General features: G+C 40.4%; 3 protein-coding genes and 1 non-coding gene across 4 annotated transcripts; 2 read left to right on the top strand and 2 right to left on the bottom strand.

Moving 5' to 3' along the window:
• Positions 1 to 495: 495 nt before the first annotated feature.
• Positions 496 to 7,909, bottom strand: LOC113128434 (WD40 repeat-containing protein SMU1-like). The gene is made up of 12 exons (XM_026303762.1): positions 7,865 to 7,909; positions 6,435 to 6,645; positions 6,201 to 6,353; positions 5,995 to 6,105; positions 5,006 to 5,128; positions 3,782 to 3,901; positions 3,420 to 3,536; positions 3,110 to 3,237; positions 1,547 to 1,673; positions 1,259 to 1,420; positions 889 to 1,041; positions 496 to 629 (listed from the first exon to the last, which is right to left on the bottom strand). Exons 1-12 carry the CDS (start codon positions 7,888 to 7,890, stop codon positions 531 to 533), a joined length of 1,530 nt encoding a protein of 509 aa, XP_026159547.1. The 5' UTR covers positions 7,891 to 7,909; the 3' UTR covers positions 496 to 530.
• Positions 7,910 to 9,094: 1,185 nt separating this feature from the next.
• Positions 9,095 to 9,177, top strand: trnas-cga (transfer RNA serine (anticodon CGA)). The gene has a single exon. It is a non-coding gene; the product is annotated as a tRNA-Ser (tRNA).
• A 631-nt stretch (positions 9,178 to 9,808) lies between these two features.
• On the top strand, positions 9,809 to 11,924 carry LOC113128075 (perilipin-2-like). The gene is made up of 6 exons (XM_026303122.1): positions 9,809 to 9,960; positions 10,082 to 10,286; positions 10,727 to 10,809; positions 10,929 to 11,178; positions 11,293 to 11,433; positions 11,758 to 11,924. Exons 1-6 carry the CDS (start codon positions 9,940 to 9,942, stop codon positions 11,922 to 11,924), a joined length of 867 nt encoding a protein of 288 aa, XP_026158907.1. The 5' UTR covers positions 9,809 to 9,939.
• Positions 11,925 to 12,655: 731 nt separating this feature from the next.
• On the bottom strand, positions 12,656 to 16,305 carry rps6 (ribosomal protein S6). The gene is made up of 6 exons (XM_026303262.1): positions 16,175 to 16,305; positions 15,475 to 15,606; positions 14,560 to 14,770; positions 14,041 to 14,187; positions 13,079 to 13,236; positions 12,656 to 12,792 (listed from the first exon to the last, which is right to left on the bottom strand). The coding sequence occupies exons 1-6, from the start codon at positions 16,178 to 16,180 to the stop codon at positions 12,697 to 12,699; spliced, it is 750 nt and encodes a 249-aa protein (XP_026159047.1). The 5' UTR covers positions 16,181 to 16,305; the 3' UTR covers positions 12,656 to 12,696.
• Positions 16,306 to 16,685: the final 380 nt, after the last annotated feature.

The raw sequence follows: 16,685 nt of genomic DNA, 5'->3' as shown, positions 1-16,685 counted from the left end.
ATTAAAGTTACAAAAGTATTATTAGAAATCAAATCTGACAAATCATATACCTGATATTGTTTGTTTATGCCCAAACATTAGGCATTTTAATTTCTGAATATTTTCACGACAGTTCACTATCATGCATTTTCATGTCTAATGAAGACAGAAGAGATGAAAATGGGGATTCAAACTGCACTGGTGAAGCTGGATCCATGAGGACGTGTATACAATATGGAGGACCTAGACAGTGCTGCCGAAGTTTATATAACAAAGACCTAACAAATCAATCAGAAGAGTCAGAATCAGAAAAACTGAAGATTTTACAGTTCCACGACAGCTTCATTTGCTGACGAAGATCATGTGCTCAAAAGCTCCAGAACAGCTACTAAACTGAAACTGTGGTGTGTTTGCTTATTTTACTGTATAATTTATTGGTGGACTAAAATATTAAGTCAAATGTTTCACTAATTCATCTTTTTATTGCACAGGTAAATGGAAATGAATGAATTGCCTCTCTAGGTCCTCCATGGTAAGATGCAGGCAACAATTCAAGGTTTCCATAGCCTTAGAAGACCATCCTCGCTGAATGTGGCAATGAGATTCTCATGTGGGTGGTGAGTGATGCCAATAACATCTTTCTCGTGAACCTGTGGGTGCAGAGAAACACAGATCACCACACATTTCAACATTCCCCCTCAGCTTTACTAGTTTTCTAGAGCCCTTCTGGTTGCTGCATAAAAGCTGTGGCACAGAGTATTAAATTGGGCAAAAAAATAATGTTAAAAAAACACTGAGAAACCTTTTTTTTTTTTTTTTTTTAATAAATCAGATTTCACACGAGGGGATGAGGGGATGACCTGCCATCTCTCACAGACTTTAATAAAGAGTGTTAGCAGCAGAGCTTACAGTCAGGGTTTTCTCCAGCCTTCCCGTCGTAGAGGAGAAGCAGTACAGCACTAAGTCCTCTCCCACACAGTAAATCCACTCCCCGCGGGGTGACAGAGTGCAACACACAAAGCTTGCTCCTTCCTTTCTATCAGAGCTGAAGGTCTTCACAGTCTGGGGAGGCAGAAGAGAAGATATTGAGCTTCTATAAAATATCTGGCTAGCATATCTCATACTAATACCTGCAAAATAAAGGAAAAGAATGTAAGGAAAGTTAGATATCACTCGCTTTAAGTGTGTTCAGTATGAAGCTGGAGTCATCAGCCAATTAGCTTATGTTAGCATAATGATTCCATATAGACTAGACTAGACTAAGTCAGGGAGCTCTCACCTGACCCTTCATGCTCATGATGACCACTGTGTTGGAGTGGTTACAAACCACAAAGTGCTCTGGGTTTAGGGGTAGAGGAATCACATTGTTGACGGGGACCTCCGATGTTCGGGACAGGGGTTTGAAAGTGTGAACGCATCCACAAGTTTTTGCGTTCCATATCTAAAAAGAATTAAGAATAATTTCACTGAGAGACACATTTTGATATGTTTAGAACTCTTTCCCAGCTACAGGATGACATTGATGAAGCACAGACATCAGTTACAGTCATTTAAGTTGAGCCCGTACCTTAACAGTGCCATCAGATGAGGCACTGATGATGTGAAATCCATCTTGAGTGAAAGCTGCGTCATTTACAAATGATGAATGGCCGTTTAACTCCTTTAACGTCTTCCCTGACCTCAGTTCATGGATTCTGAGAATGACATTAAGTAATAGATAATTGACTGACATCAAAAACTGTTAATGCTAAATACTACAAATGAAAAAGCAGCTCTGACTCCTAAACAAATCCATCTTTATTCCAACTTAAGAGGGGATTTTCTTGAGAGCAGACAAAACGTGTTGCTGAGCTCCCAGTGTGTTATTTTTAGCTCCCGTGGAGTGACTGAGTGCAGATTAGCTAAACCATGACAAAATGCCTCATGCTCACCAATTCACTCGTGTCTCTAGGAGGATGACTTACAGTATGTAAACAAGGCATACTCCCAGCTTGAGGAATTGCAAGCGCAGGAACACGTTGCAGCTTTATACCCAAGCACATGGTATCTCAGCTACACCCACACATCACATGCGCTTCCAGCAGAGCCAAGACACTCAACCCACAGCCCCTCAGGAGTCAGAAATAGATATTCGACTCCACAACAATCGGGGGGACTCAGTGTGTGTTTGTGTGTGATGTGGTACTGCATTCGGGTTCAGTCTGCATGCAAGCAACATGTGCTATCAGGCACTGAATAACCAGGCACCAAAAAATAATGAAGAAATAGTTCAGCCAAGAGATAGAGATGATTAGGTTTAAGTGTTTTTTGTTTAACCCAAAATATCAGACCTCAAAATATGATCTACCAGAAAGTGAATAAGCATTAAAGGATTAAAATGGGTAATTTACAAATATAACAACCAAGCTGTTGAAGGGGAAATTAAAAGATGAATACTTCTTTCATTGCCAGTTGTGTTAGCAGTCCTGGAGCCTTGCTGACAACATTTTGCTAATCCTCTGTGGGACGTAAAAAGAGCTGACTGGCTTCCAACTGAATTGTGTTCGCTGTGAAACTTTTGTGAATCATGTCTGAGGTCAGTGAGAGTTCTCGCTTCCTCCCACAGCAAACAAGAAAATTTTGCCACAACAAGGCTCCTAAGATTGAAAAAGGCTCCCACAATGTTTTTTTTTTTTTTTTATCTTTTAAATCTACTGGTAAATCATTTCTGAAATCAAGTATCTACATTCAAGTATCCACATTCATTTTAAAAACAAAAAAGGTATTTATCTTTTTTAATTAACTTATTACATTTTTGTTTTTACTATCTGTAGATCAAATTAATATTTGTTGTTAGACTTAATCTCTCTATTTCCTGTGCAGTTAAATGCATTGAATGTGATTTAATCCATCTGCATGGCTCTTTAAGACCAACACACAGCATAACAGTCTGTGTGCACAATTTTACAGTTAGTCTAAATGTCAACCTTAGCTTGTGTAAGTAATGTTACCACTTTGATGATCAATTACTGTCAGGGTATCAGCTGTGTACTAAACAAAGCAAATATGCATGTATGTACTACATGCTCGGTCCGAACTGGATAACAGCAGCTCTAGTTTCCTGTGAGTTCACTCTGACGTTACATCCCACCTGATAGTCTGGTCAAAGGAGGCACTGAGGATCTGGTTGCTGTCCTTGTTGAAGCTCAGACAAGTCACACCTTTGCTGTGAGCGTGCTCAAACCTGCGCAGGCACAGACCACTCTGGATTTTCCACACCTTCATCACCAACACACACACATACGCACGTTTGGGAGAGACAATGTAATGAGACTATCGATTCAGCTGATAATACTACAAACTTCTTGATATTGCTATACAATATCCAAAGAGTTTATGCTGACAAATATACAAAATATTAACAACTGACAGTATTATAAGAGAGTATAATAAGTTCTGACCTTTATTTTGCCATTCTGAGCTCCAGTTGTCAGTAGATCAGAGTCCTTACTGAAGCACATACACAGCACAGCATCATCCATCATCATGAAACTGTCCTGAGCCTGATACTTTAAATCCTGTCATTGAGGCAAACCCAAACAGAAAAACAATGAAACTAAATACATTTTTGTCATATTTAACCACAGTAGTATTTTTTCCTCTTATTCAAACAGGTCATAAGTCTTGTTAAGAAGAAAATCTATTTGAGTGCAACACTGAAACATTATTCAAACAAATATTTAAACCAATGACTGACAAAATGTTACTCAAGAGAATGGATAATATTTTATTAAAATGCATTACATAAAAAAAACATACCTACCTTACTAATCTTTCCAGTATTGAAGTTCCAAACCTCAATGAACCCATCCACTGAGCCAGTGATTAAGTACTTCCCATCAGGAGAGAAACGGGCACACTCCACATGTGACCGTCGCCCAAACTGCAGATTGAGATCAAACAAAGAAACAAGTCATCAACTCTCTACTACCTCCTGGAAAACATGTTTTCTATTCAGTTCACAGTCTGTGGTCCAGAGACTCAGAGAAATAAAACACAAGCAATGAGCAAGTGACCTCAGGGAAACATAAAGTCCTCCAACAGTCTGCTGTTATGCAGGCTGACCATTCTCAGTTTTAACCTTGAGCAGAGAAAAGCAAGGACAAGAAACTCAGGCAGCTCCATCTGGCTCCATTTGGATGCAAATGATGAGAGCACAGCCAGAGCCTAAAACACTGCCTTTAGGTAAGTAAGGCAATTAGTTTTGTGTTTATAACATGGGGACTCGGCTTCCACATGGGGGCAAAATCCAGGTCCCCAACATGTCAATCTCTGAATTTTAAACCTTGGTTTAAGGGTAGGGTGAAGTTAGGGTTAGGTTATGGTTTGGGTTAGGCAGGTAATGATTAGGGCAAGTCTCCAGGAAATTAATGTAAGTCAATGTAATGGCCCAGTGTGTGTGTGTGTGTGTGTGCGTGTGTGTGTGCGTGTGTGTGTGTGTGTGTGTGTGTGTGTGTTTACCAAATGCTGTATACTGTGAGGACAAAGGAGATAAAAACCTACAGATAACTCACCAATAAAATTAATATCATATGTGACTGTCTTAACTTGAATAATTTCACCAAAACCAAAATTTCAAGGTGCAAAGTGTAAAAAGTGAAAGGTGTAGAGGCATCTAGTGGTGAGAATGCAGAATGCAAACCTCTGAGTACCTCTCATATCCCACTCGTTTCCAGGCACAAGAAAGTGTATGGTGACCATCCCTTTTAAAACAAAATAAAGTCCCCTGTCTATAGAGTCAGTATTGGACTTTGCTGTTTCATGCTACTGTAGAAACTTGGTGCTGCAACATGTCTGCCTTCGCAAAAGGGGACCCGCACCCTATGTAGATTTAAAAGGCTCATTCTAAGATTTAAAAAATGCAACACCTAGATTTATGAATACTATATTCCATTTCCTCTAATAGATGCATCTAAATATTACACATTGAACCCGTAAGTCCAAGATACTGTTATATAGAAATAAAGCAGAATATGTAATTCTCAACCTTAATGTGGCGATACAGCTGGGTTGGAAAACACTCTTTGTCCCCGTGTCTCTCCTTGTTGCCAGATGTGTCGATGGTCATGTCAGGGGAGAGATGGCTCGAAAACTGCTGTATTCTCATAGACTAGAAAAGGGAATGATGGATGGAAAATAGAAAACATAAAATTGTTGTATCTAAGTTACTTTTACCAATATATCATCAAAACTAAGAAAACAAAACAGTGACAACTTGCATATGTAAATTGGTCATTACAAATTGATTTTGTAGTATGGCATTGCAAACACAGTGAAATGCACAATCTTCTGTTGTAGGTGAAGTTAATTTGAAAAAGTTGATCTGTAGTGCTGTGGTCCAACAACTACTCACAAACAAAGAGATTAAAGTGACAAATCCTGATGAATGGATGAATACTCTTACTCAATTTTGCTTACTCAAGCTTGCTTTGCTACGTCCTTAACTAAAGTATTTTCCTTCTATAGTGCAGCCAAATGGTACAACTTTCATTCCACATTTTGTATTAGTAAATGACATGGAATTAGGATTTGACTAATGAGTCAGTGGTGGCTCTTGAAAACATTTCTTTCCCTTTTTATTTACTGCCAGCACTTGTGTAAATAACATGGGCCTCACCAAGAACCTTCCCCTGGGAAAAATATACAGTTTTCTTGGTTTAAATACTAAAAAATAGCACAACAATACTGTTATTGTTATTGAACTGTGTTTTATTGCCAGCTGAACTCAATCTCAAGAATATTTCCAAGTGTATAAAGGATACCCTCACAATTCGTGAGGGTATCCTCACAATTAAAAAAACAGTTTGTACATGGCATCAGTGAAAGAAAGAAACAGTGGAAAAATGAAGGAAATAATTTATTTTAGATTACAATGTACATTTACAGTCTCACAGTAGCATTAGTATTGGTTAAGTTCCTTCACATGTCAGTAAAACAGTAATTAAGAAGAATATAGATCATCATACTCACACTGACTTGTTCCAGGAGCCCCATGAGGCGAGACGGAGGCACCACGCTAACCTCTCTCACCATCGCCTCAGCTATTGCTCTTCGTCGCTTCTCCTTGCTGCTGCCTTTTGGGTATGCCTGCAGTGGGTGGGATGTTACTGTATAAGAGGATGTTGCCATATAAAGCACTTCTTAACATAGTTTCATAAAAATAAAAGCTTTTATTGTCTTACCTCGCGAGGGTCAAAGTAGGAGCACGTTAGAAGGTTCTCCAAGTGGAGGTACCTGTCCGGCTGAGTCTGCTTCAGCATGATCATTGGGTCAGTTTGTCTGAGGAGTGAACGAGCTGCACCCACCTCCCTCATTTCAATGAGCTCCATTACAACCTGTTGGAGAAATCATTGTTTGTCGTGAGCTTATTAAAATCCAAGCCAAGAAAAACATTAGCTGATCATCGCAATGCTCACCTGCTCATACAGGTCAATAAGTGTGTTGTCAGGTAACTTAAGGGACTCGATAGCCAGCAGGACAGAGTCCCAGTGGCCATTGTTGATATCTGCAATGAAACTGTCTATACTTTCCACTGTGTTGAGTGAGACGGTAGTTTCCTCCTGTAAGGTAGTCAGCGTTCGGTAGAGGTTGTTCTCCTTAAGATACTGCATTATCAGGCGGATCACACTACAGAGTAAAGAAGGATAATTCTTATAACCACAAGTTGATACAACTGAAAGACTGTATAGAGTAATGTGCAAGAAGTGTTAAGAAGTGGGTTGAATACATGGAAACACTGGCATTATTTGTATGAAGGTTAAACGGTAGAGCTTTAGTGCTTTTTTCAGGATTGTGCCAGTGTTAATCACTTTTATCACACTATTTATTCTGAGCAACCAGCTGGGCACTTTGATTTCCAGATGTTGTCCCAGCTGTGGCCATAGAATAATCCATAATAAAGACATAATATAGACTGACCGGGTCAAAACAAGACAAGGTGAAGGAATCCTTCATGTTGACGTTTGTAGCATTTCCATAACTGTCTGCTGTATTCCAGTACATGTCTGTTAACATCACTCTGCAGGACTAAGCTTTATGGTCTGTCACATGCACTCTCATGTAAAGACATTGATCTCTTGCACTGCTAACTAACTATCCTAAACTAAATTCCCTCCCATTTCACCCCCCACCACAACAAACCAACCCCAAGATGAGTGTGTACTCCATCCCCACATTTCCCCAGAAAAAAAAACTAACCAATACAAAAGCACAACCCACACCCAAACCAGGGTTGGAGAGCCTATTAGATCAACAGGCACATGTGGATGAAGCAGACACTATGTATAATGACTGCAAAACAGCCTGGACCCGCCTCTCTCTCGGCATAATCAGCAAAAACCTCACAGCTAACGCAGCCATCTGAGCATCCTCATGGGCAAAAGTGCGCATATGTGTAACACACTGACCACAATAAACAGTATGTTAATGAAAACATATCTGTGATCGTAAGGGACGTTCCACAACTGATTAGACGCCACATGGGTGACCAAAAGTGTACAGGCAGAGAAAAAAATTACAGCGTCATAATAAAATACATTCTCTTTAAACATATAAACACGAATGTTATGCCTAACAAACACTGTCAACATTTTATTATAGAAATTAACTTTTTAAATTGACGCAAATATCGAAGTAAAACGTCCCTAAGAAAATTAGTGACATACTATAAACAAGATCCAATGTGCCAACTTAATGCGTAATGTGCAATTGGTCATCCACAACAGACCCACGTACTCTTTAGTATTTAAGGAAACCTGTCACACAGGTGGTCGTTATTACTTTTTATCCTGTCTAAACTGTAAACGTGTTGCTTACAAATAAAAACCCAATTGGAAAGCGCACTTACTCCGAGGGTTCCATCTCCACAGCCATGCTGATGTTGTCTCCTGGCGTTGCAGCACTGGACTGACGGTGCGGCGGCTCGGCGCGGGCTCGGCTCTCGCCAGAGCCACGTGAAAGCAGTGTGCTGAGGACCACCCACTACACGTGCTTCTCCTGTGTCTCATTTTTTATTTATTTTTTTTGCAGCGGGAAGCAGTCCCAATCCTTGTGACTTTCGCTGCCACACAAAGACTTTGAGCTATACACCTCCTCCCTGGCGCATTCCGACATGTAGGAGAAACGTTTAGTGGGCACGTTGTGCGCAAGAGACGCGGTCTGAGCGCCGAGATGCTGCAGCGGCAGTCAGCCGCAACAGCAGCAGCAGCAGCAGCAGCAGCATCAGCACCACGGACAGAACCTCGTGGCTCAGAGCGTGCTCGCCTTTACGAAGATGGGCCAAAACGACTCCCCAAACGTCCTATAACCGAAAATCACCCCGTCTTTCTCATCAATATGCACATACAGAACTCGGTGCGCATTAGGTTTATGAACCACTTTGCCTTGAGCAGCCTGTTAAACCCTGAGCCATTAGGTGGGTTCTGTTACTCAGCTACGTTTATCACTTAAATGACAAACCTGTTGGTAACCATTGGTAGCCAGGGGCACAAGAGAAAATTCTGTGGTGCCAATTTATCAGAACAGCAGTAAAACATCTGGTTATAGGTAGAAAACATATTTGAAAGAATTACCACGCCACACTTCAACTAACTAACTTCTAGTCCTCAAAAACATATAAAAATATATATTTTCCCACAGTTTAACAGGATAAATAGTAATGTATAAAAAAAAATACAGCTGGTGAATACTTCTAACTAATTCAACTGAATAATGTTATTGATGCCTATAGATCAGGTATGAAGATGGATTGAACAACTCTTACAAGCTCTGCTGTGATTTGTGTTGAAGATTGCAGGTTTTGTGTCATTAGTTCGTTCCAGCTTTGTAGTCAGATCATGCCGGTCACTACAATTAGGCAGGACCCAACCTGCCTGTTGTCATACAACACCCACGGTCACCAGCTCACATGCTGTGAGCAGTACCCTGGATCGGCGGTGTGCAGCAGAAATCAGACGCAGGGGAATACCGCTTGTTGCAAGAAGCTGAGCGATTAACGGCGAAGTCAGGTTCAGCTTCATATATGGATGAGAAGTATAATTTATTCTCTGGAATGACCATAGAGAGCGTTGACACAAGAGCTGTGATGGCCGAGTGGTTAAGGCGTTGGATTCGAAATCCAATGGGGTTATCCCCGCGTAGGTTCAAATCCTGCTCACAGCGCAGATCTCTTAAGCCTTTATAATGTTTCACTGAAATGCTGTGTTTATACTGGCATTTAACAAGATCCATCACACATCACACAGGCAGTACAAAACAAATTGTCATTAAAGAGCTAAGAGGCTGTAGTCAAATATGTAAACGAGAAGCTGTCATTAACAAAATAGATGTTTCAAGAATTTATACCTCAGATGGAAACAATTAGCCTGAACTACAATTTCATTTTATGCATTGTTTCTGAATAAGAACTGTTGGTACAATAGCTTATATAGGAAAATAGGGTTCAGGTCAAGCAGTGAACAGTTCAGTCAGGCTGGACTAAACACTAAACACAGGTAACCATACAGCATATGCATAATAAACTACATCTAACCATACAGCATATGCATAATAAACTACATCTAACCATACAGCATATGCATAATAAACTACATCTAACCATACAGCATATGCATAATAAACTACATCTGGTTTTAGCACTAAGTGGGGAAACAAACGTAGTTTTTTCCGTTTAGCATTACGTCATGGCAACGTTGACATCCCGCGAGACCAGGCACCCAGCATCTCAGTGGTACTTAGAGAAACAGGTGAGCGCTGATTAATAAGCTGACCACGTGATGCGAGCATACCTTTTTCTGTGGAGCAGCAGTTTGGCGGCTGAGTTTTGTATTTTCTCGCCTCGTTTACCTGCTGAACCGTAAATAATTTAGAGGTTTAGTCGTTTACTGACTAAACGACTTTTCTCCTCTGACAAAGTGTGGAAACATGCCGACGAACAACAACCAGGTGCGTACAATGGAAAAGATGAAACCGCGGACACGTATCTGTAATTCAAACTACACCAACTTTGGTTGTAAATTCTCTCGATGAGAGCTTATCTGTTTGTTTCTCTGCTGTTTTCTTGCAGAAGGTGCCGAGCGCAGCTGCCAGAGTGGCTAAGTTGCCCGTTGTTAGCTCAGTTTGTAGCAAGTTGTTAGTCTTGTACACTGACACAAAACGCAGCCACCCCAACCTGAAGTCAGTGTGTGAGGTGCTGGAGAACAGTGTGACAGGTTTAGGCTCTGCGGCCTGTGACAGAGTTTCACCTGTCATTGTTAAACTGGAGCCCCAGAGTGAGTACAGTTAGGAAGATGTTCTGTGTAGTTTCAGGCTGTATTGTCATACTGTAGGCCTGTATGTTGTTTTTCTCTTTAATATCAGTGTGTTCTAGGTGAGCCGTGGTCCAGTGAACTTACATTAGGCTTATTTATTTCTTTCTTTTAAGTGTGAAAACTAATTTGCACATTGACTTAAAAAGATCAGCCAGCAAAAATGCTGTTACCATACATTAACAGCATGAGTACCTAAATTAGACCTTTTAGAATCAGCTGAAATTCAAGTGTTTATTGTTGAGGTAACTTGGAAGTTGGTGTTTTAATGAAAAAAAAAAAATGGAGATGGTTAAAGTGTCTACATCTTTGCCAAATTAAGCTGGACTGTAGGTTTCTTTTGTTGTATTTCTGAGAATGTATTACATCCAGTAATGGCTTCATTGTCTGGAATATTTTCGTAGTTTCCATTGCAAATGATGTTGCATGTAAAAGTCTTGACTGGTTGGAGACTACATTCCCTGTGATTCACGCACCCACAGAGGAAGTAAGTTTTCCATTTAGTCTTTTAAATGAACTGCAGATTCCTTATTTAATGTATTTTTTAAAAAAAAACAAAAAAAGAAAAGCAAGAAATATGTTCTTATTCTTCTGTCTTTCACCCAGGTTGTTGCCAGTGCCAAGAGCAAGATCCATGAGATCCAGGATGCTGTGAGCGTCACTGCTAATGGAACCATGGACTGTGTTCATCACACAGTCACATGGATGATGGAGAGGATGCAGCAGGCTGATGATGGGACTAACAAGTCTTTTGTGAAGAGAGCCATCACTGTGGCCAGTGTAGGACTGGACTCAGCTCTGAGTATGTCAGAAGCCATGGTGGACCAAGTGCTTCCTCCAACAGAGGAAGATAAAAGTATGTAGGCTATTGTAAATTTACTGATGCGGAACAGCAAAATGTTACATACACATGCCAGTTAAAATGTAGATGTTATCTGTATATCACTCAACATATCATCTTTCTGTTTAGAAGAAGATACCAGTCCAACAGAGGGCTTTGAGGCTCCTGCACTCCAAAGTTACCCTGAGCGAGTCATTTTTCTCACTGCCAAACTGTTTAGAAGAACTTACTACATGCTTATAGCCAAGATGCAGTCTGTTCAGGTGTGCTGTGGGTAGTTTATGGGAATGGAGACTTTTTTTTTTTTTTGTCCCACTTTCTTGCTGAGGGTTAGATGACCAGATGCCACTTATGTTTATATTTTTAGGACACCAAGTTATGTGCCACATATGCTTTTTGTCCATATTTTCACAGTTCATTCATTATTCAAATCAACTTGACAGGTTTTGTTCTTAATCACATGATTGGCTGTTCATGCAATGGGGAGGGGTTACTGCTAACATTAATTTTACCAATAGCATATAATAGTAATTGCTCACATGACTTCAAATATTCAGCTTTCAACTCATGCACATTATGTACTTCGCTCTATAGGTCCAGAAGATGTTGCCCTGGTCTTCATCGCTGATTCTGGACCTTCAGACCACTTCTTTGAGATGGGTCTGGAACATCCGGGAGCTGCCTCAATACCTGCAGCATCAGGTTGTGACTGTGTTCTTCTTCTTCTCTCAAATGTACTACTTATGCCACCCACCAACTGAACAAAACCAGTTGGGACAAGTTAGAAGTCATCTAAATACAGCCAGTTCCTCATCTTACAAGGATGTGGTCCAGGTCTACCCACACGGTATATCTCCATGCCGAACGAGGAAGCCTATCAAGATGTCCATCTTTGACAATGGGTGCAATGTTAAGGCCTGTCTGCGTCGTTGATGTACATTTATTTGATACATGTCTGTGTTCAATTTATGTCCCACAGCTCTTTCCAACTGGTGCATATTCTCAATAAGGGTGAATGTTGGGTGTCAAAATGTTGATTGGTGTTAAATAAAAGTTGAAGATTCATAAATTTGAATTTCCTTTCTCTGGCAATCAGTGGTCTTGCTGCATGAGAACAGCACAAACCCATGAGATCCATACATGTCAACTAATGGTTGTGTATTAAAAGCTCAGACCAGACTTTCCTTGTTCTGGTACAAGGTGAAATTGTATCATTTGAAGAAGTCCTTGTTTTTCCAAAGTGAAAATTGCAGAGCTTTTAATAAGTGAAATGATTTTCAGTTAAGCAGAAAACTATTAAACTCAGGCTTTTTATAAATGCAGATCCTAGCATATATTTTGGCTAATTAGACATTTACTCCTGGGATATATTTAGGCCTTTAGGCACCTACCATACAGATACTTGGTAACTGCCAACAATTCAAATGGTAAATCTGCATCCATTCATTCAACAGAGAGCCTATGGTCTGGACTCAATGAGTTACATGACAGGTCTGTTTTTTGAGCAAAACATTACTTTATTTCACTTTCATTTCACTTTTGGCTGGACTCAGACTTGGATGTGGATGCCCTCAGAGAAGAAAGACGGCGCCTCTTGGCAATCTGTTCCTGGCGCTTTTCCTTGGCCTCCTGTTTGTATGAACAAATGTGTGTCAGAAATGTTTCAACACATCAAAAATGGCAGATATCTGCATTAAAACAACTCAATGCACCCCATTATCTGCTTCACAATTGCATACTAGCTCCTGGAATTTGTAATTTCTTAGCTAACTGCAGTTTGATGCATGCCACCAACAGTGGGACCATGAAAACCAACGTCAAAAAAAAAATTCACAAAAAAATCTCGTAACAGAGCTGCTTTATTTTTCTTGGGTATTTCCTGGGTGAATAAGAAAACCTCAAAATATAAACATACCTTCATCCTCTTGGCCAGCAGCTTGGCATACTCAGAAGCTTCCTCCTTGTTCTTCTGGGTGCGTTGTCTCTTGAGGGCAATGCGGCGACGCTTATGCTGCAGCACACGAGGTGTCACCAGTCTCTGGATCCTGGGAGCCTTGGTTCTGGGCTTCTTGCCTAACAACAAGAGCAAGTACAGTTAATACTGAATGTTCAAATTACACGTTGTTGAACCATGTTAGAAATCCAAAGCTTCCCCCACACAATACTGAAATGGTGCAGTGAAAAGCTGGGAAACAGAGAGAAAGGCCATATTATAATGTATAATTACTGGAACAACTGCACACATTTTCAGACATTCACTATTGCAGAAATGCTCAATACACTGTGGTATTAAGGATGACATTGGTGCAAGTACATTGGGTTACTAGCAGTCCTGATCTCAGCTCTTACATTCCAATCTTTAGGCAAAACCCCAAAGGAATGGAGAAACCACTGATACTACTGATAGAAGTTGTATTTTGTCACTAAAATGTACTGCAAAAGTTGTTGCGCCTTGGAAACTGAAGATTAAAAAAAAAAAGCCCATCACATTTTTCTGAGCTACGAGTAATAAAAGGCAATACTTAAGACTTGATACCTGCCATCAGATTAACAAAATGGCTGTTGCAATCTATAAATTTAAAAAACATTTGCATGTCCCATTCCTTCAGTCCAGCATTAAATCCAAACCAAATGCATTTCACATTTTGAAAAGGGACAAAGTATTGCATTATTCATACAATATGGCTCTAAGTTTTGATTTCCCGATTACTTTATTCACTATAAGACATTTAAAATTACCAATATGGCATCAGCTTTGAGGTAGTCAGTCATGAGGACAATGTCAAACTGCAAACGGCCATTCAAAACCACAGACAAACATTCAGTGATTCATTGAACACATGCAGGCTCCGGTGAGAAAATCAGATCTAGTCTTACCTTCTTTAGTCAGGGGTCTCCTCACAACATATTGTCTGACATCATCCTCCTTAGCCAGGTTGAACAGCTTGCGGATCTTGCTGGCCCTCTTGGGACCAAGACGGCGAGGGACAGTGCTATCGGTCAGCCCGGGAATGTCTTTCTCACCTGAAAACGAGATCAGAAGATGATTTAAACAATCAAGGCCACACTGACTTACAAATTGCACTATTCATGTTAATAGATGTACATTGACAGAGCAATGCAGTTCAACCATCCACTGATCCTGGGTCTGGTCGCATCTGGTAAGCAGCTCCACGGTTATTCTGGCAACACACTGTCCCCCCTTAATGATTACTGACCAATCAAAAAGGGTCTACTGGTGTGCCATAAACATACCTTACAAGTGCTATTCAACAACACAAATGAGATTCACTCATCACAAATAAGGCTATACTGTGTAGCCATCAAGACTTATTTGTTGAGGGACAGTTTGCTACTATGTGGATAAAACGCTCCATCAGCAACACTGAACATTACCTTTCTTGACAATGACCAAGTTGAGAACGCTAAGGTTGGCATCAACGATGCAACCACGCACAGACTTGCGCTTGCGCTCGCCAGTTCTGCGGGGACGGTAGCAGGAGTGGCCCTTGCTGAGCAGAAGGCGCACACGGCCATGGGTCAGCACACCCTGCTTCATGGGGAAGCCCTGCTTGTCATTGCCTCCGCTGATGCGCACCACGTAACCCTGCAAAAGTACAAAAAACAACCTGTTATTTCAGGTTTCATTATTTGGGGTAATTGTTCTGCAATGTCTTAAAGAAAAGGGAGTGTTTGCAAAAAATACATGCCCTATTAATTTAAAATTTCAGATTTTTTTGGTGTCCAAGACAGCAGCAATATTTATAAGGATTGAATCTGAAGATAGGACTATCCTTTACTTATAATGTAATCAAAAAGAGCAAAAAACAGGCAGCTGTTGCTTTGATTGTACAACTGGTTGTCCATTAATTACCAACTGGGTTCCCAGCTCCTCCTGTCTTGACCTCAAACTCCTTTCTTATTGCCAAGTCCTTGCATGATTAGAAAAGCGGTTTGTTACCACTGTTCAAAACTGTAACGTTTTCAAAACCAGGCAAACCCAAATCTGTTTCACTGATAATATATAGCAAAAATGTTCACTACTTTCTTGACAATTCAGACAAACTTTACTTTTGGGTTGTGTGTTTGATGTGTGAGAGCCATGCTGTTTCAACCAGCCACAGTTACATGGTCTGGTCGCATCTGGTGAACAGCTCTGTAGTTTCTTTGGCAACACGCTGTCCCCCCTTCATGACTATGAACCAGTCAAAAAGGGTCTACTGGTGTGCTACATGTGCAACATTTCAAAACAGCATATTCTTACCAAACAGATTTGAAATACTAAGTGAAGCTATGAACATCAGTGCTTACCTTCCACTCATCTCCAAGAGGATCAGCAGCCACTTCAGTGGCCATACGCTTTTCGTAGAAAGTACGAAGCTTGCGCTCATCATCAACTTCAATCAGCTTCTGGCAGCCAGTAGCGGGGAACGAGATGTTCAGCTGCAAAAGAGTTGTAGTCCAGTCGTCACTGAACGCACCATATCATGCCTGGGTTCACTCACAGGTAACATTAGCTCTGTTGCTGTATGATATATTATTAGGAATCATTTAAAATCGCCGGTTAACTACTGTGACCTGAGTTAAAGAACAGTCGCTGACACAAGAAGCAACACCGGAGTGTGACAGTGGGTAGGAGGCCTAACGTTAGCTAGCCGGCTACACATTCACAGCTTGCTAACATTAGCCCATTGAACATAGCTGATAAAACAATCGCTTCAAGGGCTAGCTCTGTCAAGACGTCAAGCTGAGGTAACGCCAGATACAAAGTTTAAAAACTCTGTGCTCCTGTGAGACTTCACTGAGAAATGTGCGGCCATGTTTCTGTAGCTCACTTGCCGACAAACAACGCTAGCTCTCGTAACAATCAAAGCTCATCCTTAGAGTATGAGCCATTGCTGCCACATTACACTAGCCCAAAGTAAGGTTCAGAGCCATGTGTTTATTACTGCTACGATATTTAAAAGAAAGCAGCCATATACAGAAGAATACAGCTTAGATGAAATTGTACCTTCATTTTGCCAAACCGACCCTATGACGGTCCGCCACGGAAAAGAGGTTGGATATCCGCTTCGTGGTCTCACATAGACCCGAAATGTTATCGCGATAACTAAAGAGCCGTAGTTTTCGATTGGACTGAAGCTGCAGGTTATAAGCAAAGAGGAAACATAACATTCATTTCTTACATTTGTTGACTCTGTTAGCCTGAACTTTTTGACAAATAAAACGTACTTATCAAAAGTAAAAAAAATACAAAGATTGGTAGATTATATAGGTCTATATGTCACAATCTCTAATTATTATTGTCAATGCATAAACATATACACGCTATTTGAATGTTGTAGCTCGTTGGGATAGAGGTTTTACGTGATATAGCACTATGTAGTTTAATGTATTGTAAAATAAAACATTCTATTATACACACTAATGTGGGGTCTAATCTGAGCTATACTTGTCCATATTTGTGCAAGTAATTCATATTTTTGTTGTTAATTATCTATTTTTCTGATCATTTTCATTTA

This window comes from Mastacembelus armatus, chromosome 1 (genome assembly GCF_900324485.2).
Source record: "Mastacembelus armatus chromosome 1, fMasArm1.2, whole genome shotgun sequence".
In the NCBI taxonomy this organism is placed as follows: Eukaryota; Metazoa; Chordata; class Actinopteri; order Synbranchiformes; family Mastacembelidae; genus Mastacembelus; species Mastacembelus armatus.
Note: the sequence above shows the minus strand (reverse complement) of the source record. Positions and strands in the feature narration are given on the sequence as shown.